General features: G+C 54.7%; 2 protein-coding genes across 3 annotated transcripts in view; one reads left to right on the forward strand and one right to left on the reverse strand.

Moving 5' to 3' along the window:
* Positions 1–810: 810 nt before the first annotated feature.
* Positions 811–7,749, reverse strand: CD276 (CD276 molecule). The gene is made up of 8 exons (XM_084293432.1): positions 7,633–7,749; positions 7,139–7,201; positions 5,403–5,753; positions 4,765–5,061; positions 3,283–3,420; positions 2,103–2,144; positions 1,870–1,905; positions 811–1,228 (listed from the first exon to the last, which is right to left on the reverse strand). Exons 2-8 carry the CDS (start codon positions 7,176–7,178, stop codon positions 1,206–1,208), a joined length of 927 nt encoding a protein of 308 aa, XP_084149558.1. The 5' UTR covers positions 7,179–7,201; positions 7,633–7,749; the 3' UTR covers positions 811–1,205.
* An 11,041-nt stretch (positions 7,750–18,790) lies between these two features.
* NPTN (neuroplastin) overlaps positions 18,791–23,199 on the forward strand; it is a 51,000-nt gene continuing 46,591 nt past the window's right edge. For both annotated transcript variants that reach the window (XM_084293430.1, XM_084293431.1), the window contains exon 1: positions 18,791–18,985. In XM_084293430.1, coding sequence (XP_084149556.1) covers positions 18,898–18,985 — 88 coding nt within the window. In that variant the 5' untranslated portion in view covers positions 18,791–18,897. The remainder of the gene's footprint in view (positions 18,986–23,199) is intronic.

The raw sequence follows: 23,199 nt of genomic DNA on the forward strand, positions 1-23,199 counted from the left end.
CTCCTTTTTCCTCTTATAGTAACGCATAACCCTCAGCCACCTCTGAAAATACAGGAAGGGGGGAGAGCTTCGAGCCCAGAAGCCATCATCCAAAAAGACCCACGAGTTTATTTGTCAAGGCACAAAACCCTCCAGATCCTTAGATTTTAAATAAAAATGACAACCAACAGAGACCCATCGCTGGACCCAGGGACACGCCACGAGCAAACCCACTTCTCAGCCTGCATTCGTCCCCCAGCGTCAGCCACATTTGGCGTTGGGGTGCCCCTTCCCGCAGCCATCCGAGCGGGCGGGTTTACCCAAATTGAGTTAAACAAGCATTATTTCCAGCACAAACACTCAGGGCACCGAGGATGCTAAGGCGCTTTGCAGGGCTTTAGTGCACCCCTCACGTGCCCCCGAGTTATTGTTTAATATTTAATTAGGCAATAGGCACATTGGTCCAGCCGGGGATGAGCACCTGTCACATACCCCATGGATGCACAAAATTCTCTTAAAAACTAGATTTTGGTGTGTTTTTTTTTTCCCTTAAAAACAAGATTGGGGTGTTCTTCCAGCACCCCTGGGCTGAACCCAGGTTCTGCGGGTGGCATTAATCCCTTGCCCCTTGCTAAAATCCCCTGCCTCTGCCACCCACCGCCTTCCAACCCCTCCAAAATAAAAAAAGGCATCACGCAGCACAGCCCTAGTTATTCCCTGAGCCCTGCCTCCGGCTGCAGGGTCGGGACAGGGAGAAGATTCACCCCCCCGAAAAATCCTCTGTGTTAATTCAAAGCATGGGATAACCATGCGTTTAAGGCAAGAATAAAAGTCCAGTTGGAACTGCAGTGGTGCAAGGTGAAAAAAAAATTAAAACAATAACTGTCCTAATGTGCCTCTGGAATGATGCTCCCCCTAGGGGCTCAGCTCGGCGCTCCTTAGGGATGAGGACGGACGGACAGACACCCAACGACCCCACGCAGGACACGATGTGCCAGGTCCCTCAGGAGGTGGCTTTGGGGGCTCACTGGGGATAAAGGGAGGCGCAGCCTCTCTCTAGCCCCAGGGCGCCCCGAAAATGCGGCCGGCGCGGGAAGAGGGGGACGGCACCCGGAGCGGCGGTGGCAGAGGGTCGGGGGTGTCCCTGTCCCTCCGAGGTGTCCTGGGTTTGTCACCGCAGGGTGGTGCGGGGCACAGGGTGCTGCCTGGAGCTGTCCCAGCTCGCGTCAATCAATTTCTTGCTCGTTATCTAGGGAGGGAGAAAAAAAGAAAGGAAGAAATTAAAATTGGCAATCAAATTTTAAATATTAATAATAATCCACAGGCGTGGAGTTGAAAGTGGTCGCCCACATCTGCAGAGACACAAATTCTTGGCAAGGGCCCCGACAAGGCTGTTCTCAACCCGGGCTAGAGCAGAAGGGAAAGCTGGGGACGCAGCCCCCTGCGCTGCTCCCCTCCATTTCTCACAGTCCCAGCACCCTGAGGACTAAATACAGCTTTGGGTGCAAAGATTAAGATGCCTGAATATATCTCAGACCAAGAGAACTCCCAACGTGTGAGGAAAACCTGAACAGGAGACAAAACTTTCTCAGAAGCATCTTACAGCTGAGCAAACAGCGCATCAAAGCCATCGCTCACATCACTTCATCTCTGGCTGGGAAATACAAGCATCGGTCAGAGTGGCCCAAACCAGAGCGCTGCCTGATAGAAGCAATCTGGGGAAATTTGATCGTTCTACAGCAAATGGGGAAAAAAAAGCAAAAAAAAAAACCACTTCATCCCAAGCTGACCAGCTTGCGGAGAAACAGTTACTGCTGCATCGAGCCAGCTCGTGGCCCCTCCAGCGGGCTCCTGGAGCAGGGCACAAGGACACCCAGCGGATGCGCTCACCTGCTTTGTCTTCTGTGCTCTTCAGCGGCTGCAGAGCTGCAAAAAGCAAAACCAGCACGTGGTCAGCTTGCACAGAACAGCCTCAGACCCCCAGCCCCTTTCCTTTGGCAGTTTGGGAGCAGAACACATTAATGGGGAAATGGAGGGATTGAAGGTGGCTGTCCCCCAGCCCCGTTCTCAGCATGGTACTGGGAGCACTGGGAACAGCCCCGCAGCCATGAGACAGCACCCACCTGTCTTGGGTTCTTCTCCATCTTCATCCTGTTCCTCCGTCCCTACAAAACAGCAACCGGGAGAGTGTGAAGCACCTGCAGACCTCTCCCCAAAGCCCACCGGGCTTGGTGGACGTGCCTCCATCCCTGGCTGCCCCATCAGTGGGATGCTCTGAATGCCTGTGATGCTGTTCCCAGCCAGAAAGACCATCAAAAACTGCTGCTCCTGCTTCCTGCAGCTCCCACAAAGGGTCCTGCAGGGTTAGTATTTGAAGTAAAGGTTATTGCTGAGGGTCAGGGAGAAAACATCGCAGGCTGGGAGCAGCGTCCTGTGCTAAAGGTCAGCTGGCTCAGGGCCACGATCGAGCTGTCCGGCACTCCAAATCCCCCAGCAAAAGGGAAAATTCACTGCGGTTTGTGTTCCAAGGGGAAAAAGATAGATATGATATAATAAAACCATAGCAATTAATAAATTCACGGCAGGCAGGGAGAGCAGCAAAACCCAGGGCGGCTGCAGCTTGCGCAGCACAACGCTGTCAGGGCAAGGCTTTGGCAACGCGAACGCATCAGCCCTGCAGCCAGCGAGAGAAAACAAGTGGGGAACGCCAGCAAAGCTGCTTCTGCAGCCATTTTCGGAGCACAACAGCTTTTTTTTTTTAAAGGAATAAAGCCCCACTTGCCATGCAAACACCTCTCTGTAATAAAAAGAAACAAACCAAAGGAGGGGAAGAATGCAGAAAACGAGAGCTGGCACAGAAACATTTTTCAAAGGGGGCATTTCAGAGTGCTTCCCAAGAGGCAGCAACACGCCTTTCATTAATTCTTTCAAAACAAAGCATGAGAGGATAAAGGGAGAGCAAGGGCGAGCACGGAGCATCTCTGTCTCATGCTATTTCCGCGTGTCAACGCGCCCGACATTTCTGCGGTGGCAAAGCCCGGGGGCATCTTCTCAGAGGAGACGCTCCCCGCACGGTGTCCTGCCAGGGCCTTGGGCACACGGAGGATGCTCAGAGGAGAGCGGGAGGATGGGGAGAAAGAGATGGAGAAGGGCAGAGCAGAAAGGTGAAAATGTGCTGGGAGGAAGAAACAAAAACAAGAGGAAAGCGCTTGTTTATGTGCCAAAGAAGGAAAGAGGTTAAAGTGTCCCCTCCTCCATCACCTGCCGCAGGGTGTGCACCCAGATGGGATGGGGATGCTTTACCTGCATTTTCCTCTTCCTCGCAGCTCTCACGGATTTTCTTCTGGCAGATGTAAGCCAGGACGATGAGCAGCACCACGACACAGATGGCGAGTCCCACCGTCACCCAGAGAGCCACAGTGGGGAAGGCGAGGTGTTGGCCTTGGGGGAAGAGAAAGAGAAATCCTTCTGTAGTTATAATGCCGAGGGGTATAAAAGGCAGGTGGAGTTTAGGGGATATTTCCCCGCCACAAGGGACAAATATCCCTTAGAGAAGAGGATCAGAAGCATTATCGGTGTCCTCCTCTCTGCTCGGCCATGGCCAACGTCGGGTGCCTGTGTGACGCTTGCTGGAGGAGCTTGCTGCAAGCAGCCAAGAGGCTGATGCTCCACCGGGGATCCACCTTCACAACCCAGCAACTGCCGTGCCAATTACATGCTAATTAAAGCTACCGGGGAGTGTGTAAAGTTATAAAGAGCTCCAAGGCAGCTATAAAAGCCGAGCGAGTGAGGATGAGCAGAAGCCACTTGGAGCTGGTGGCAAGTCACTCGTGTGCCAAGGCTGAGTCCTGCAAGCCACCGGTGGAGCCCACGGGGTCAGATTCCTGGGAGATCTCTCCTGGAGCTCGTCTCTTCCCTCCCCAGAGCATCTGGGACACAGCAGGACTCCTGAGGGCAACAGGATGGGTCCCTGCCAGCCCCAGGAGGTTTGGATTTGGGGCACACAGCTCACAGCCATGGGTTTTGTCACCCAGCTCCCAGGCACAGCCCTACCCATCTCCTCAACAGAGCCCTGCCCAAGCTCCCTGCCCGGGCCATCCAGGATAAATGCCGCTAAACTCCCGATTTGTTGGGCCAGCAGAGCGAGACATCGTCAGGGCGAAGCAGTGAGGCTGAACGAGGCTCAGAGACAAACAAGTCGAGCTGGCAAACCGGGCAAAAAGTTTGCTGAGGTGCTGGTCTCCAGGCCAAGCAGCCCAGGTGGAAAAGTACCACTGCTACAGCAGGTGCCCCAAGGGTATTTTGGTCAGGATTAATTAGGAGGTCAGAGTGCAAGTGATGTGGGGTTTGTGTAGGGGATGGGATGGGATGCGATGGGATGGGATGGGATGGGGAGCTGCAGATGGAAAGCATCCCATGGGCATGTGCCAAGGAGAAAAAGACCACCATGCCCTGTGCTGGCTCTCCAGGGTGGTTTAGACTGGGACAGGGCAACCAGCAAAGCTAGACGGAGGAAAACATCTCAAGACCTTTACAAAATCACCCACAGATCTTGCAAAACCTATCCTGCAGCTCAGCAAGTATCTCCAGCACCAGGCTGGGATGCTGGTACGGAGCTACAGGGAAGGACAGCACAGCCTCAGGCCATCCTGCAGGTCCATGGGCAGAGAGGTAGAGCCGGGATATGGTGTACAAACCCCTGGGGTAGCTTTGTGCCACCACGGCCACCTTCTTCAGAAGAGATCCCATCCCTTTCTTTCCCAAATTTGGCTCAGGCTGCCTCACCTGTGATGGTGACAGAGGCATGGGTCTCCTGCTGCAGCACCGGGTTTCGCACCAGGCAGGAGTAGGTGCTGCTGGGCTCCACCAGCACCTGGAGGACGCTGTGCACGTCAAAGAGACCTTCCTCGTTGGCCACCTGGGACGTGGTGATGTTCTCCGTGATGTTGGTGCCCTGGCTGTCCTGCCAGAGGACGCTGGCCTCGGGGTAGCCGCGGGATGCGTGGCAGGTCACGGCCGCCAGGTCCCCCGGCTTCAAGTCTTTGTTGGGCTCCAGGTTCAAATTGGGCTTGGAGTAGGGAGCTGAAAGGGAAAGCCAGCAGGAGGTGACGGAGGTGACAAAAGGACCGGGAGCAACCCACCACCTTCCAGCGGATGACACCAACCAGCTGAACCCTCCCCAGCTCTGATTCATTCCTGGCCACGCTGCTTCAGGTGGCACCTGAGCCGAGAACCTCCCCACCACAGCAAGGAAGGGATCAGCCCCCCTGTGAGGAATATTTTGGGGAAGATGCAGCCTGCCGGAGGGCTGAATTCATGTGGAGACCACACGGGTGGAGAAAGAGGCTGCGTGGAGGATGAAAGTGTGACGGAGAACCCTTCTCATGGGGGGAGGCACCCCAGGACACCTCTCCACCCCTCACCTGCCACCTGCAGCGTCACGGCGGCACTGCTGTAGTCACGGACACGGACGAAGCAGGTGAAGCTGCCCTCATCCGCGATCTCCACGCGCCGGAGGAGCAGCGAGACGTTGCCCTGGGCCAGCTGGTCGTAGAAGAGGGCCGTGCGGTTGGCGTAGCCCCCGCCCTGGTCGGCCAGCTGGTCCCGGCCGCCGGAGAAGCTGTGCACCAAGCGCTTGGTGTCCGTCAGCTGCCAGATGAGGCTGAGGTCGTCCAGGCTGAAATTGGCCTCAGGGGAGAAGGAGCAGCGCAAGGTGGCGTCTCGGCCAAAAAGGGCCACCACGGGCTCCTCCGGGACCTGGATCTCCATGGCACCTGCAGGAGAGAAGCATCTCCTTAATTATCCAGCTGGCTAATTAATGACTAAGAGAATCGAGGGGCTGGGAAGGGAGGAAAACATCTCCAGCCCTTCCCCAGCAAAGCGGAGCTGGGGACAGCAGCAGCCTCCCAGGGGTGAGCCCAAACCCGGGGCACTGCTGCCCTCAGCTGCCAGCAGGCAGCAAGTGCCACCCGTCACGGGGACAGCACTGCCAGGAGCACCCGTGGGTGCCCAAACCTGCTCGGGGCTGCTTCTGTTTTGGTAGGGTCTACAAGAAGCCACCCCAACGGCGGGCTGCGGAGAGGATGGAGGCGATGAAGCGGCGCTAGATGGCACCAGTGCCATGCCCAGGTGGGACGTGCCCAGGTCCCTCTGCCAGCCCCAGGTGGCACTGGGTGGCACTGGGTGGCACTTGCTGAGCTGGCAGTGGCGCAGGCGGAGGCGTGGATCTGTCCCCCAGACCCTCACCACCCACTCGCCCCCTGTCCCCTAGGGAATGACGGCAGTGGGTGGGGATGTCCCAGCAGGGCCACGTTCCCCAGTGTTTTATGGGGAAGGAAAGGGGGAAAAATCCCGCCTGGCACCAAGGGAGGTGCATCGGCAGCAAGGTTTGACACCCTGACCCCAATAAATCCCTGCAGGAGAGAAGCTCAGGAGGGAGCCAGGCTGGCTGAGCCCTGCCAGGGGACACGGACGGACAGACGGACGGACAGACACGAGCACAGCGCCCGGGCAGCCAGCCTGGCTCTTGGCAGGCCCCACGGCGTCACAGCTCCCTCCAGCTATTAATAAAGGCCTGTGGGTGGTTTTTAGGAACATCACCCGGCCTGGCCGCTGGCTGGCGAGCATCCCAAAAGGATTCATCCCCACTGCCCCCCTGTGCTGTGGGGCCGCAGGGGGCTGCTGCAGCGATGCCAGGGGCTTGGGTCAGGCCTTGGTGTGCTGGCAAAGGGCTCAGGGAGCCAGGCCAGGACCACTCATCCCTCTCCAGGAGCCAGCGGGCACTGGTGGCGTGCCCGGAGGAGGTCTGGGAGCTGCCGAGCATGGGGCCGGATCCAGCCCCGTGACATCCCTCAGGACGTGACCCCGCTGCGCCTTCACCATTTGGCTTCAGCACGCGGGACGTGGAGCCCCTCAACACCGGGACGCTCCTCCCGTGGCGGCGGGCGAGGGTTTGCCCCTCTTTGTGCTCGCAGCATACCCGGGAGGAGCACCCCAGAGGGGTCCCCACTCACCCCAAAGGGGTCCCTGCTCCCCCAGAGGCATCCCCACTCACCCCAAGGGTGTCTCTGCTCATCCTAAAGGGGTTTCCGCTCACCCCAAGGGTGTCCCCGCTCACCCCCAAAGGGGTCCCTGCTCCCCCCGAGGGGTCCCCCCTCACCTGCCAGGCTGAGCGCCAGGGCGAGCAGCGGGCAGAGCATCGCTGGGGCGTCTCCTCAGCACCCTGGAAGAGGGGGGGGGAAGGAAAAAAAAAAAAGGAATAATAATCAAAAAAATATCAATTCAAACAATTAAGAAAAGATCAAAGAAAATCAAAAAAGACACCCAAAGGGTGTCGGGAACCTCGCCGCTCCCCCCCCGCCCCGTCGCTCCCTCCCCAAGCCGCTTCCCCGCGGCTCAGCCCCAAACCGGGGGGGCCCCGAGGGGGAGCCCCCAGGGAGGGGAAGGCGGCGGGGCCCCCCCCACGCCCCTCGGGGCCCCCCCTGCCGGTCCCATTCATTCCCCCCCCGCCCGCACAAAGCCCGGGGAGGCCCCGGGGCTGCGGCCGAGGCCGGGGCCGCGCCCGGAGCCCCCGGGGCCGTACCCGGAGCCCCGCGGCTGCCCCCCCCCCCGGCGCCCCCCAGCGCCCCCCGTCCCCGCCCGGCCCGCACCTACCGCGCCCCGGCCCCGTTCGGCCGCGCTCGGCTCCCTCCGGCTCCCTTCGGCTCCTTTCGGATCCCGTCGGATCCCTTCGGATCCGCTCGGGCCCTGGTTGGCTGCGGCCGCTTCCTGCCCGGGGTCCGGCGGGGGAGGAGGGGCCGGGGGGGGGGAACGGGGGAATGGGGGGTGTGGGGCTGGGAAATGGGGGGTGTGGGGCCGGGGGGTGGGGTGCGGGGAGTCCTAGAGTTGGGGTGTGTGGAGATAGGGAATTGGGGTACATGGGGCCAGGGGTTGGGGTGCAAGGAGTCCTAGAATTTGGGTGTATGGATATAGGGAATTGGGGTGCATGGGGCCAGGGATTGGGGTGTATGGAGATAGGGAATTGAGGTGCCTGGGAATGGGGTGTTGGGGTGTATGGGGCCAGGGATTGGGGTGCATGGGGCTAGGGATTGGGGTGCAGGGAGCCTTAGGTTTGGGGTGTATGGAGATAGGGAGTTGAGGTGTATGGGGCTGGGGGACTGGGGTGTACGGGGATAGGGGATTGGGGGGCTGGGAGATTGGGGTGCAGGGAGCCCCAGGTATGGGGTGTACGGGAATAGGGGATTGGGGGGCTGGGGGATTGGGGTGCAGGGAGCCCTAGGTTTGGGGTGTATGGAGATGGGGAATTGGGGTGCATGGGGCCAGGGATTGGGAAATAGGGGGATGGGGGATTGGGGTGTAGGGAGCTTCAGGTGTGGGGTGGATGGAGATAAGGGATTGGGGTGCATGGGGCTTGGGGATTGGGCTGTACAGGGCTGGGGGATTGGGGTGCAAGGTGCCCTAGGTGTGGGGTGTGTGGGGCTGGGGGATTGGGGTGTATGGAGAAAGGGAATTGGGGTGCACGGAGCTTGGGGTGCACAGAGCTGGGGGTTGGGGTATACAGAGCTGGGGGAATAGGGGTGCAGAGGCACTGGCAGCCCCACACCATCCTCAGTGGAAGACGCTGCTGGAGAGGGAGGGACCCCCAAATATTTGGGAGCCACAGTGCAGGGGTGCCCACGAAAGCAAGACCTCAGACACACGATACCTGGGCAGCTCTCACCGTGTCCCCAAGGCTCCCGCATCGTCCCCATGACTCGGTGGCCCCAGTGCCCACGTGGGAGGCTTCGGTCTCACTGCGGGGGAGAAAAGGAAGCTCCTCGCCCTTTTGATTACAGAGCGAAGCTGGACCAACCAAACCTGGAGAGCTCAAAGCTACAAAGCAAATAAAAATACCCTGAGATGTGCTATATTTAAAACCACTTGATTTTATTTTATTTTTTCCCTGTGAGCAAGGAAGGATGTTGTGGTGATGGAGCTGGCAAAGCCTTGACCCAAGCTCCGTGGGTGAGAGCAACAAGAACAATCGAGGACGAAGCAAATTCACTTCAAAAGCAGCTACGCTTCAAAACTGGGAGCTCGATTTGCAGCTGTGCCTGTAGATCGGGAGGGTGCCTCTTTCCGTGCCCAGCCTGGTGGGGGTGGTGGCTGTGCACAGCTCCTGGAGACCAAACGCAAGAGCCCCATCCACCCAGAGGCATTATTGGGGGATGCTACCAAAAAGGATGCAGCCCTCTGTCTCCAATTGGAGCCCAGCTGGGCTTGCAGGGGCCTTCTGCAGGAGAGGAGTCCCTACCCAGCTCCAGAAATGCAAGTGGAGCCCGAGGGGTTCAGCAAAAAGACCCCGAAAAGATGCAAACTGCCAGTGCAGGGCTCAGACATCAGTGTCTGAGCGCCAGCAGATTCCTTACTGTTAAAATAAATAAAATCTAAAACGCCCTTTGAAACAAAGGCAGATTTTTCCACATCAACGCTAGCTTAGAAATTAAAATCGATGCTGCTTGCAAGCCTGTTCATAATTAACAAGGAACAAGGCTTCCAGGGAGGAATTTAAATAGTGGATGCTCTGTCCCAAATGAGTATTTTTGGCTAATTTTCCTTCCTCGCACCCTGAAGTACCCGAGGTATGTGCATGAGAAATGTGCATAATAACAAAGCTGATGACAACAGAAAAATGAATAATTAAATAATAAACAAACAAACACGGGAAGGCAAAGAAAAGGCGGCGATTTGCAAGTTTAATTTTACGCTCAGCCAGGATCTGCTCGAGGAGACGCACTAAGGCGCTGGGGCACATGCATATTCATAACGCCTGCCAATGATTCGGAGCAAAAAGAGGAGCAGAGAGGGCTTGGGGCTGCTCGGAGCCTCAGCAGAGCGAGGAGCTGGTCCCGGGAGAAGCCCAGTGCTGGTCCTGCCCTGCTGTTCCTGGGGCTTTTTGCTGAGGCTGCAGCTGGGACGGCCTCAGCCCTGCTCGCTTGGAGGAACGGAGCCGAAACGCTTCGGATGTGGCCATGCTGGGGCTGGGGACAGTGAGTCACTCACCGCCGCCTGAGCGCAGATGTTTCGGGTCCGTGCACGTGGTGGGAGGCTGCTCTGGAGGGAGCTCAGCGATTTCTGCAGCACACGGCAGTCGTTCAGAAGCAGAGAGCCCGGCGATGGACTCCAGATGCACAAACTCCCCCCCGGGGGACGCCAGCAGCGTGAGGAAGGAATATTTTCTTATCAGAGGAAAGTCACGAGGCTTTTCTTTTCCCCAGCAACACCTCTGCAGGATTGCTTTCAGCACGGCTTTCATCGATTCATCTTTTAAAAATAGTATTTTTGTCATCTCTAGAGCCATTCCTTACGGTGTTTTCTTTGGCTCACTCTGGAGCCCACGAGCTGAGTTTGTGCACAAGCAAGCAAGCAGAAAAAGGAGCGGGGTAGCAGCAAAGCAGAGCTTTTGGTGTCCCACGCGGTGACAGCGGGGCCCAGCCGTGCAGAACTTCAGCAGATGCTGTGCTGGTGAGGAGCAAGCCATACAAAGCAGATTTGCCCGGGCTATTTGGTATTTGCTGTGCTCACACACAAACTGTGCTGGTCGCAGTCTGCGTGCTCTAGCACCACGTTCACCCCAAAGCCTCTCAGAGCAGCCACATGCAAGTTCTCAGTCGCTGGCACTTCTATTTACCACATCAAAGGTGGGTGAAGTTGGACAAAATCAGGCTTTCCACCCACAAAGCAGCAATAACCCTAATAAACCTTCAGGTTGCCTTGACACAGACCTTTGGGAGCCTCAGGACACATCCTGCCCTACTGCTCCTGGCCCTTGGACACCCAGCAGGACGCTGGCAGCACCCAGGGTGGCCCCCAGCTGCTGTCCCAGCTCCGAAGGCGGACAGGGATGGTGGAAAAGGGATGGTCAGAAGAGAAAGGAGACCTGGGAGGGAACAGCCCCCATGCTGGTGCTCGCAGAGCAGCTGATTTCAGGAAGCAGAGCGCTGGTGGGCCCCGTTTCCAGCTCAGCCACAGAATTTTGGAGCCCACCCCACGCCGCACAGAAGAACTTTCCCAAGAAAAGCCCTTCCCAAAGCAGCTCCTCCGTCATCTCAGCATCCTCCTCCTCCTCCTCCTCTTCCTCCGAGCCAGCTGCCAGCACGCAAGGCAGCGTGGCAGCCGCACAAGTCACCGCGGAGCTCGGCTGGGGCGGCCGCCTTCGGCTTCCACCCCGCAGCTGCCCGAGCGCGTGGCGCACGAGGAGCCGCGTTCATGCCGCCTCGCAGCGCTCCCCGCAGCCCTCCCCGCAGCCATCTGCTTGCAGCGGGGCCCCTCGGCAGGTGGCTGGTGGGACGGGGGATTTTGCAGCACGGGAGGTGCCGGCTCGCTCCAAATATCCCTGCTGCCTGCTCGGGAGCAGTCCCGCAAAAAAAAAAAAAAAAAAAAAAAAAAGCAGGAGATTCCCACTCACGAAGCCGTCACATGTGATGATGGGTTCAAAATTCAGCCCCTCGTTCCCCCACGCTTTCGCCTGAGGGTCTCTGGGGTTTCAAGGGGAGGTTTGCAGCATGGACTCCCCTGTCCCGTAGAGCAGGACCCACCTGGGGACATGGCCACAAGCCCTGCCCGACCCAGCCCACCCACCCAAAACCCAGTGAAGGTGCCAGATAGCCTCTGGCAGGGGTCACACTCACAGATAGGTTTCACCCTGTATTTGCTTCCCTACAAATTAAGCCCTTTTCCTCTTCCCACTTTGATGGAGTCATGGCTGGAGGCAGCCAAGAGCCACAAGACCGGAGCTGAGGTCCCGCCTGTGCTGAGCAGAACACAACCACCTCCTCCCATCCCTATAGGGTCCCCTCTAACTCATCCTTTGCTCTTCTGTAGGGGTTGCCCTGCTCAGTTTTTCTTTCATTTCCCAAAAAAAAAAAGTTCTGCTTTCTGAAAGCACGTGGGAAGGAGACTTCAGACTTTCCACTGACACTGGCTTTTTTCTCCTCCCGTGCTTCCCTAAGACTGTAATTCAAACAACTTTAATTGTAGGTTATTTTCTTTCTGAATTGCCCCTGTGGATCATTTATCCTCGTTTAGTGTAGCCATGGAGAGTACAATCTTATCTTTCAGCTCCAGCAATGCCGACAATTTCCTATCTTCTGACACCTTCTGCTCTTCACTGTGTTGGGGCTTTGTTATATAGTTGATTAAAGCAAAATTGCTTTCTTGCTGCAATTTTACTGCAATCTAACCCAGAAATGCCCAAAGAATCACAGCCATCTTTCATGACGCTCATCTACTAGCTGCTATAAAAGTCCTCCCTGCGCAGTCTGGAGCACCTCTACCTCTGTGCAGCCCATAATGTTTGCCATCAATTAAATCTCCCCCCCCTCAGCACTCCCCCAAGCTTTTCTAGGTGAGATACAGAAGATACTCAGCCGAGCCTGTGGCCGCTCACCGCCATCCCCTATTGTTCGTTTTCTCCTATCGATAGAGAAATCCTTCTGCAGAAATTACTTTTCGCATTTGCATCCGGAAGCTTGTCCCAGCCCTCTCTGCACCTTTCTGGAAGGTTTTCAGCCCATTTTGCCTAGTCCTTCCTGGTGCTCCTTGATGGAGAGGAAGGTGTGGTCCCAGGTGAGGCTGACTGGGGTCCTTAAAGCCCAGTAGTGCCCTCACAGCTGCTCCCCTTCCTTCTCGTGGCTGGTATTTATTTTGTGTCATCTCAGGTATCCTTGTAGCACCCTAGTGCATCCTGAAGGGTCTGGAGCTGCTTGGGGGCTCCTTCCATGGATGGCATCTGGAGGGATGTCCCCTATCCCCAAGCCATGTCCCCATGTAGGAGATGCAACAAATGGCATGGGTGTGTGCAGCACCCAGCATGATGAACCCCTGTTCCGCTTCGTCCCTCCATCAGCCTCCAAATGACCCAAATTTAATTGTCTGATCTGAGTTTCATTGCCTTCATTTTAGTTATAGACTTGTGCAGGGGTCGCCCCACTGAATCTGAGCTTGGTTGCCCTCGCCATGCCTGATCCTGCCCCACAGACAGATTTCTTGCCTTGATCTCCTCTCTGTGAGCACCCCGATGGTCTGGACTCTTGGCTGCCTTCAGCTCCCCTTGTTCAGGTCCCTTGGAGCTTGTTTCCATCCTGCCAGCCACTGCGTGCCCTCGCTTCCCCTTCCCTGGAGGAGCAGTGCACTTTTTGCTCCCTGGCAGAGCAAGCCTGCTTCCTATGGACATCCCAGGCATTTGGGGCCCCAATACAAGCTCGCTCCCTAGGCTAACAAAATGCAAAGAGAATAGCCTGAATGTGCCCCAGGCCAGCAAAAACGGGACACAGCAGTCCCTGCGTGCAATCAAGAGGGCCCATTTCCCTCCTTTTTTCCCCATTTCCCTACTTATTTATTAATTCCCCAAGGAGATGGAGTTAAAGCATCTCTCCAGCCCTCGCTTCAGGCATCGCCCAGCCGAGCTCACGCTCACCCAGAGCAAGCCCTGCGCTAATCCATGGGTGCCACCTGCCGTCTACTGCTGATGGCATCGCCCACAAATTCACCTCTGCACCACGCAAGCTGCTCCAGATGTTCGGGTTTTCCCCTGTGCCTTCTCAGAGGCTTCCTGCTGCGACCCACAGGGAGCTGGGGAACAGCGGGGCTGTCCCCACGTGCCCTGCCCACGGCTGGATGGGGCTGCTCTTAATGAGAGCAGGAGGATAACGTTACCCCTTTCCTCGGGATAACGAGGTCAGGGAATAGCTCTCATGTATCTGTAACTGGAAACTTAATCTATTGGACCTGGTTTCCAAAAAAAAAAAAAAAATGGGTGGAGAAAAACATTACTGCAGGGCTGAGCTGGATGAAATAATTGCCTTTGAGAGAAACAACTTCAGGGTTGGGTCAGGGAGAGGGGAAAGCAGCACTTCGATTCCTCTTTGTCTGTCTTAGTCCTTTTCTGCCAAAAATCAGTGAGGCATCCTTCAGACTTCTGCCATAACACAGATGAAATCAGATACGCCAATAATTCTCGCTGGATTCTGGTTTTGTTTGCATTGTGAATCGTTCCGTCCAAAATTACCTCTTCTGTCACAATGTTTGTATTGTTGGGAAGGACATTTCTCCTTAGGGGAAGAAAAAAAAAACAGTTCAAACATTTTGACCATTTCTGACAGGAACATTTGAACATGTAGGAGGACGGGGGGGTTGCTAGAAATAACCAAACTGCCATTACCCGTCGGAGCTGAGATATGGAAAGCCACCTTTCTGCAAAATGAGAAAGTACATCTATACTCCTCACTACTACCCAAGGGTCCTTCCTCTCTCTCTCTCTCTCTCTCTCTCTCTCTCTCTTTTTTTTTTTTTTTTTTTTTTTTTTTCCCAGAAAGTGATTTTACATGCTTTTCTCTGGCTTTACAAGCTTTTCCTTTGTCTCTCATTCCTTAGAGCACCACTTCAGTTCAACCTCTTCCTTTTATTTTTTTTTTTCTTCCACCTCTTTTGCTGCTCCTTGCTCCTCCATCATTTTCTCACATTCCCTTGCACAGAATCACCTTGGTTTTTCCTACTGGCATTTCCCCCAAGCTCCAATTCTCCTATCAGCCAGCAACAACCCGTGATTTTGACTTGATGGTGGCAGGAGCTGCTGACCCCAGTAGCTCAGTCCTGTGGCTCCGTGTCCCCACGTCCAGCCTGCAGCGATGATGCTGAGCCATGTCCCCAATTTAGCCGCTGTGTGGGACGAAGCCTTTTCAGCAGTCCCAGCCCCTCGTGCCCTGCCTGTAAGAAGAACCAGAGAGCCTTTCTGGTGACTCACCGGGATGGGTGTCACCTCTGTCCCAAGGGGCTGGCAGCTCTCCTGGAACAGCCCTGGGAGCAGCAGCAGCTCAGTTATCTCCTTAGGTTAATGGTGTTCCCTTCCCACCATTGTGCCTCTGGGGATGAGCTGCTGATGATCCGTGTGTAACCTAAGGGCCAGAGCTGCTCCTTAGGATGCTGCAAGGCAGGCAAGGAGCACTGACGACGGCAGCCTTACATAACATGCAAGCACACACATGCATATTGCACTGTGTTTGCTCATTCATCTCCTCCATGCATGCAACGCAAACAGCGGGACCCCGCGCTTAATGCAGCCTTGTAGAGCAGCGGCATTCTGGTGTGCAGGTACCCTGCGTGTGTGTCTACAAGCTGATTCGAGCCAGCTGAAGCACGGATCTGCGCTCTCACCAGCATGTCAAGGCATTAACCGACGTTATTCAGCATTTCTCAGCCCCAAGAGCAGCTGCAGTAGCGGAGTTTCACTGCTAGACGTCACCAAGCATTTCACGCTCTACCCTACATTTTCAGCTTTCCAATAATAGATTCAAAAGAAGGTGACTGCGAGCGAGACTTCTCGAGGCAAAGCTTTCTTCAAGTGCCAAAGTGTATCAATAAATACATCAAAATAACAGGGATGTCTTAAATGCTTCCAGTTGCAAGAAGACAGCTCAAAGATGACACACACACACGAAAGGACGATGCCTCCTTGCTGCTCTGCTGTGGGAAAAAAGAACAGGAACTTCGTACGATGATTTTCTTCCTCTGCTTGTTTTGAATCCCACGCTTTCTGCCCTGCTTTAGCTGAAGTCTCAGAGAATAACCCAGATTGATGCGTGCCAGGAGAAAAGAAGATGGGTCTCGAGTGAAGGGGAAGTGTGGGGATTTTGAGTTACTCTGGAAAATCTGTGTCCGAGTTCCGCTTTCCACTCACAAGGTCAGGAATCACTGTACAAGCAAAAAAACATCCCCCAAAAAACAAGTGGAACACTTGCCTCAGGAATAAAACACTTTTCTTACCATCAAGCTGCTATGTTGCACCCACTGGTGGCAACTCCTATTTTTCTAAACAGCTCCTCTAAAAGTGTGACCTGTTAAAAGAGGACATACTTGTGCCCAGTGAGAGAACAGCTTTTTCTCCATGGTGCTAGCCATGCATACCTGAGACACTGGCAAAATACATCAGGGAATCTGTAGAAACCCAAAAGCTCCCCAAAAGACTCTCAAAGACAACAGCAGGCTTCAGGTGGGGTCCGTGAGCACAGTGATCTTCTGCTTTTGTTCCTTGTGTTGTACGCTCTGCCTCAACCACAAAACCACAGGGCAACTCCATCTGTGGGGCACCTTTGTTACTCGCTCTGGGTAATCAGAGCCCTCGAGGGAAACCCTGGCGGCTGCTCCCTGCTCTCTGGCGGAGCAAAGCTCCTGGCGAGCGGGGCAGCATGTCCCGGGATTGTCCCCAGGATGGAGCCAGAGCAGTGCAAACGTGACAGATGAATTACGCAACGGTGGGGAGAAGATAAAGGGAAACAACCGTGTGCCCAAGCCTTCTGCTAACTTCGGCCCAGGCCTCCGGCAGCATGAGTCACGGCGAGCTGCCATGGTTACGAAACAAGTATTACTGTGCAGATACAAACCATGCTCGGAGGCAAGTACATCGCTAACTAGCTCCAAACTTGGAAAACACTGGAGTGTAGGTAAGGCCTAATGCCGAGTGGGTGTCTGCGAAAATGAGAGCTCCAGCAAAATCCTTGGGAGCAGGCAAAACAGCATGCAGAAAGCAGAAGGAAGGAGAGCACCATGTGAAATCTTGCTTTCTGCTTCTTTTTCCCTATTCCTTCTGGTTTTCTAGAGCTACTGTGAGGACTGTTCCAGGGAACAACAAACACGGGGAGAAAAGAGGATGTTTCTGCGCCATGGCAAGAAAACAAATAGTAGTGTCACAGATGATTCAGCTGGCAAGAATAGTGAGTCATGGAAATGCACCATGGAAATGCTCAAGCGCAGGATACACGGCACAGTGGAACATATGATGCAGATCGAGTTCAGTATCACGGCATCCTTGGAGAGCCATGGCCAGCCAGGGTTGGGCACAGCCTGAAGGTTTCTCTGCTGTGACCTCAGCAGATCCTAAGCCCGCGATCATCATCATCAAAGCCCTGAAGCGCTCAAGCAGCAATTTCATCCGCTTCAACTGAGTAGCAGGGCTTCCGTGAAAAAGGTGTGTCTGATCCTCCTTTTCACTCCTTGAGTCACGCCAACAATGGAAGGACTCCGATTCTGTTTGCTAGCAATCAGCTGAGGATAATGAGGCGAAGCGATCCGGGGTGCAACGTCAAAGAGCTGCTCCAAGTGAAGCCAGTGAGCCAGGGTACAATTAGCGTGGGCGCTGCACCCTGGTCAAAGAAGCTTCTGCAATGGGATTTAATGGCCGGGAAGCTTTGCCTGGAAAGGGAAACAACTGCTGGTTGCATTAACATCCTCCCAGAGCCCCTTTTGTGGGAGGGGGAGAAGCTAGGCAATCTTTGGACAATTTTGGGAGTCCTGAGCATGCAGAGATCTCTGGAGCGGAGACAGAGGACTCAGCAAAAAGCAGAAAATGTGCTCTTGGGGGATTTTCTTTATTCTTATCTTTTTTTTCAGCATCCTTCTGTGCTGTTGTGTTCCAGTCTCCTGCAAATCTCCCCGCCTTGGATGTGTGTTAAAGTGTTCAGCAGCACACTCCAACTGTGTGCCAGCCCAGGAGGGAGAGCAGCCAGAGATCCACTTTTATGTCAGCTAAATTGCGTTTACCATCAGCTGGGGTCACCAGTGCAGTACAAAGCAACCCGAGCATAAGTAGTAGGTCTGACCCAATATTTTTACTCTACAAGAAGACAAATAAAGAGAAAACTTAGGTGACCAGCCCAAAGTTCACCCAGCAAGCCTTGAGGTGCAACCACAACTATTTCTAGGGGTGCTTGGCAGGTCCAGTGAACCAGGAGTGAATTTCTGAGCCTTTTGCACCCAATTCCACCACTGACCTGGGGCAAATGCCTTCGCTTCTTGTGGCCTCAGCTTCAGATCTGTGCAATGAGAAGGGCAGAGCCCTGCACTTGAAGAAACACAAGTGTTTTATTTATTTGTTATTGTTTGTTTATCAACAAGTAGGCTTGTGTGCTGGCAGTCTGCAGCCCTAACCACAAGCAGACCTCAGGCAGGCACGCAGGACGAGGCTGCTCTTATGAGGGGCTTTCGCAGCGTTTTCCCATTTATTATTTACTGCAAAACTTCACACGCTGCATTGACCTTTCATAAAAAACACAATACTTTTGCCAAGTAAACTCCATGCAGAAATCTAAGGCAAGGGGAAAAGACACGCAGGCAGGTGACAATTGATAAAATTGTTTAAACTTAATTGTGTGGCAGAGGGAAAAAAATAAAACACGTTGGTCTTTCAGGGGTGCAGGTTACCTATTTGTGTCTTAAAGGAGAGCACTTTGGGACGGATTTGGGGTTGCAGCAACACTTGCAGCTGCTGTTGAAGAGGGGTAAAACTCTTAAATTATTTTTTGTAATAACGGCTGTGAAAATCGTGATCTTGCAAGGGCGATGAATATGCAGGGTAGCAGGCCCCCCAGCCTGCCTCCACGGCTATCTGCTGGCATTTTTATTGAGAACGAAGGCCAGGAGCGAGGTCGCAGCTTGGCGGGGCGCAGAGGCGCCTTCACCCTCCTCACCTCAGAGCCCTGAGGGGGGGGCTCTGTGGAGACAGAGCTGCCTGTGAGAGCACCTGCGAGAGCTGCGAGCCTCGGACGCCTTCCTTCACCCTCCCACCCCCCTCCAGCACCCAGCCGGCTCCCCTAGCCCCATTCCAGCCCCAAGACCACAGCCTTGAGACGCTGTCACCCAACACCCCCATCCCCGACCCCAGCACAAGATGGCGCCTGAGGGGAGGGAGGGAAGAGGGGGGGGTAGAGCGGCGATCCCGCCCCGCCCGCCCCCCCCCCACGTGACCGCGCCTCCCCCGCCCCCGGCGGGGCCCCGAAGTCTCGCGAGAGCCGGCGGCGGCGGCGGCGCTGCGGTAGGAGGTCGGCGGAGAAGGACGGGGACGGAGCCGCCTCCCGCTCGCCCCCGGCCCCGACCAGCAGGAGGAGGATGTCCCGCTCCGGGCCGCTCCCCGCCGCCTTCTCCCTGCTGCTGCTCACGGCCGCCCTGCTGCCGGCGCCCTCCGCCGCGCAGAACGGTGAGGGTGAAGGGCGGGGGGGTGGCGGTGAGGGGAGGGGAGGGGGGGGGGGGGCGCGTTGCTATGGGGCCGCTCCGTTGCTATGGGGCCGCCGGTTGCTAAGGGGGAGGCTACGGCGGGGGACGAGGGTCAAAAAGGTGCGGGAGGCGAAAGCGGGGGGTGCTGAGGGGAGGTTTGGAGGGGATTTGGGGGGCTCCGGCCCCGCTGGGAGGGGGGAGGAGGGAGCTGGGGGCCCCCTATCTCTCAGTCCCTTTTCCCCCAGCCGCTTCCTGAGGTGATTTGTGCTCGGGGGGCTGGAACATCGCCTCCCGCCCACCGAACCCGCATCTGCCGAGCTGCTCTCGCTGGTTTCTAATGCAATAAAGTCGTAGTTCCTTAGCAACTGGGAGGAAAAAGGGGAAAAAAAAAAAAAAAGAAAGAAAACCCTTCTCTGTTCCTTATAGGATAGTCTGAGCTAAATCTAGCACGGCATGCCTCCTCCCCGATGAGCTTGCAGCCAAGTGCATGGCAATTAGTGGCAGAACGAAGCGGGGCCAAGAGGCTGGCCTAAATCGGCGCTCGGAGGAAGATCCTGCAGAGCTTAGAGAAATGTGCAGCTTACCAGGGGATCCGCAGGCCAGAGGCGGCCGTAAGTCAGGCTCTGCGTGCTCCGGAGCTGCCTCGGTGCTGCCTTGCTGCCGGCAGGCTTCTCGTGCAGACCTGTGGTGAAGCTAATGTAAGGGCAAGGGAGCCTGGCTCCCAAGCTGGAGGTTTATTGTGCAGTGGGGAAATCTTCCCCAAATGAAACCGTACCTCAGTAATGTACCGACCCCCAGATGAGTTTGTGTTGTTCCGTTCTCCCCTCCTCATCCTTTCTGCTCTGCAGATACTGTGCTGTCCTAGCTTCCTTCTCCTGAGGTGGGTCTTGCTTTGCAGCCTGGGGTCAGCCTCATCGGCTGTTTGCTCTAGGAAAAAAAGGCACTGAGGCCTTTCTGCATATCTGGCCATGGTGGTAGACAAGCAGATTTAAGAAATAATGGCCCAAAGACCCCAGATTGGAATGACTGCCTCAATATATTTGGATTTTGCAGTCTGAAAGCAGAGCTGAGCTCCATGTCTGACTGTTAACCACCCAGGAGAAGCTTTGGCACCCACGCTGTGCGAATGAAGCCTGTAGGCTTTCTGCAATGTGGGGGCCTTTATGAAGGAGCCGCAAAGGCTCTGGGCAAATTTTGCTGGTGTTCAGTGGGAGCTGGGGACCTGGATCCCCAGCATACAGCAGGTTGGGCTGCCTGGTGGACATCAAGGTTCCTTGCTGCAGAGATGCTGTCTGCTCCCTGAGGTAGCTGTGCTATTGAAACACCATTTTGGCAGGGTTAACCTGCCCGTGTTGTGTTCCCCGTGGTGTTCGGGTGAAGCGAGGTGAGTGGTCTCCTGCCCCGTGGTGAGTGAAGTGGGTCTTGTGCCTGAAGCTGTTCTGTGCTGGGTTTGCCAGCAAGGCGTGAAATGCTGGCAGCTGGTTGTGGCTTAAGGTGAGACTACAGCCCCCGGGTGTGTCCTGAAAGCTCCTTTTGTGTTTGGTGAACTGGGGTTGCCCTAGCAAGCAAAGGGTGGGGGAGCATCAGTGCTGAGGTGGGAATTTACACAGGTGAGTGAAAATCTTCTTGGCAAGGACTGGAGCACTTGAAAGTCAAGTGGGAGGTGGAGGTCCTTCTGCAAAAGGCTTATTGCTGCTGCAGCTGAATTTTTGTCCCCAATTTGAATGCTGCCGTAACAGAGGGAAACAAATTTAAAACTTGGAGGTCAGGCTCTGCCATGGAGGAACTAATTTCTTTCTGCAAATAGTGGCCAACGAGCTGCTTAAAGAAACAATTCTTTTTTGCTTTGTTGTGAGGGAATGGTACAGCTGGTCCCTGGGTTGTGTGCGCTCCTTGTAAGCCATTAGAAAAATTATAAATTATGTGATTTGAGCAGATGTGGAAGTCTGTCAGGGGCAACTCCCTGGAAAAAAACAGATCTGAATGTTGACAGGGGTGTGCTGTGAGGCATGTGGAGGATAAGGACCTCGTTACCTGTTACTGGTCCATAGCCATTGCGGCATCGAGAGGTGATGCCAAGGGCAGTTCAACACACAGGATGGCCAAGTTTGGGTCAGAGAAGGAACAGTGAGTGCTTACTGAGCTGCAGGACACGCATGGCGTGTGGTGGAAACTGCTCGCATGGCCCAAAAAAATACACAGAGGAGTCCTGCCCGTTGGGAGCAGCCTCTTTGCTGCTGCTGACCAGGGATCGCTGCAGAGCAGCCAGTGGTTTTTCTCGAAGTAGTGCAATTCGGCACATTTTTAATTAGCACTGCCTATAGATTTAAGCTTATGAAACTGGAAGCAGGTTTCTGGCGTTTGCGTGGATTATTTTCAGAGCTCTTGCATAAACGCCCAAAGGTCACAGAAGAAGTCGTGTGTCAGAAAGGGAACTTTTCCTGGGGATTCCTCTGCGAAACGTGTTGGGTTCCTCGAGGTCGCGTTTCGGGTGCTGCCCGTCACGTGCACCCCAAGTGTGGGTCAATGAAGTGACAGAGCAGGGGCCTAGAGGAGAGATGAGGAGGAACAGCTGGAAAAAGTCAGCCTGTCAAGAAGGTCTGTGTAGACCTGTGGTTTCCAACTGGTATTTGCTGGAAGATCACTTGAAAACAGACAGAGTCCTCCTTATGGGAAGATGCTTGACTCGCCTCTTCGGTGATGAATTCAGTGCCCTCTCTGCTTGCTGGCTTTTGACCTTTGCAATCTATTTGTTTCTCCAGCTGCTCCTTTAAAAATAAAGGCTTCAGGATATGAGGGCTTTCACCTTGGAGCCTTTGGTTTTAAAGGAGCGTGGCTGTATTTTTACCGATGCTCAGGCTGACCCTGTTAAATTTGCAGTCGACCCCACCAGGTGAGCCGAATTGCTATTTTCCAGCTCTTCCTTTTAAAAGATCTGGTCTGGCAAAGCATGGTTAAAACAGACTTAATCGTGTCTTGTCTACAAGAGAAAATCCTTGAACGTCGCATCTTTAAAACCGTGAGTGTTATTTCTGACTGCGGCTTCTCATCCATTTCGCACTGACATGATTTTAATGGTCCCCAGATAAAACCAAGGAACAGTTTCGTACAGCGCTTACGGAGCGTGAGTGTGGGCTGAGCAGCGAGGAGAGTGTGCAGAGCTCTGTTCCCTTCCCCACCATCTCTATTCTCCTTCCTCCTACAACTCCCGCATAGGAAACTTAGATACAAGCAACGTGACTAATGTATACGCTGGAAAACTGCATCCAATTCTAGCAGATCTCTGAAGGGTGAAGAGATGCCGACTGCTGGTACACTTCAACAAGGGCTTTGATTGTGTCAAGGAGTGGAGAGCTGCTGGAAGTACTTGAAATGATGCTGGCTGTCCTCGCAGCACAATGCTGCACGAAGACTGCTGGTTGCAGTGGTGAATGAGGTGCATTCTCTCCTTCACAATGAGCTGTTTCTTTAGCTCTAAGTACTACTTTAGGGGAGGCAATTGTAAGAACTTGCATTGTAAAGGACAATGCCAGCCTGTGATTCATCTGGTTGTAAAGCCCAGCCTTCAAACGAGTGCTGGAAGTGTTGCAGCTCCCATTGAGGAGCCTCTTAACACTGGAAGTTAGATAAACTGTTTCTGCTTATCCATTAGCTGGAAAGGTCTCCCATAAATCCATCCTAAACCTGCTTTCCTGTCACTAGGCTTCTTATTCCCTAAACCTGTGCAATCTAGAGAAGGGAGCAGGGTATTTCCTTCTCACCAGCGATTGCTTTCTGTACTTCTGGGGGTCAATTGTCGCAGACATTCACCACAAGTAGTATTTTCCTGACTGTTCCCGGTGCTTTCCTGTGGGTTTCCTTAAACCACGTGTCCTGGAGTGTGACGTCTGGACCTGGCCACGGTTCCAGCTGGGAAAGGACCAAGGCTCGGCGACATGGAAGGATTGCTCGGTGCCTCTTGCAGATGGTGCTCCTGTTTGCAGCACGGGGCAAACGGTGGCTTTACAGCATGGTGGGATCCTTCCCAGTGGTCAGTCAGGTTGCACAACTGCTGCTTCGTGCTCTTTGACTGCTCATTAAATGACACTGTACCTACTCCTGGTGCCTTCCTTGCTGTTTTCAGAAGTCCCATTTTGTCCTCTGGAACCCACCCCTACCTCAGCTTGCTGTGGTTTGATCAGCTTAAATGATGCTCTA

This window comes from Netta rufina (assembly GCF_964035555.1).
Source record: "Netta rufina genome assembly, chromosome: 11".
Taxonomy (NCBI): Eukaryota; Metazoa; Chordata; class Aves; order Anseriformes; family Anatidae; genus Netta; species Netta rufina.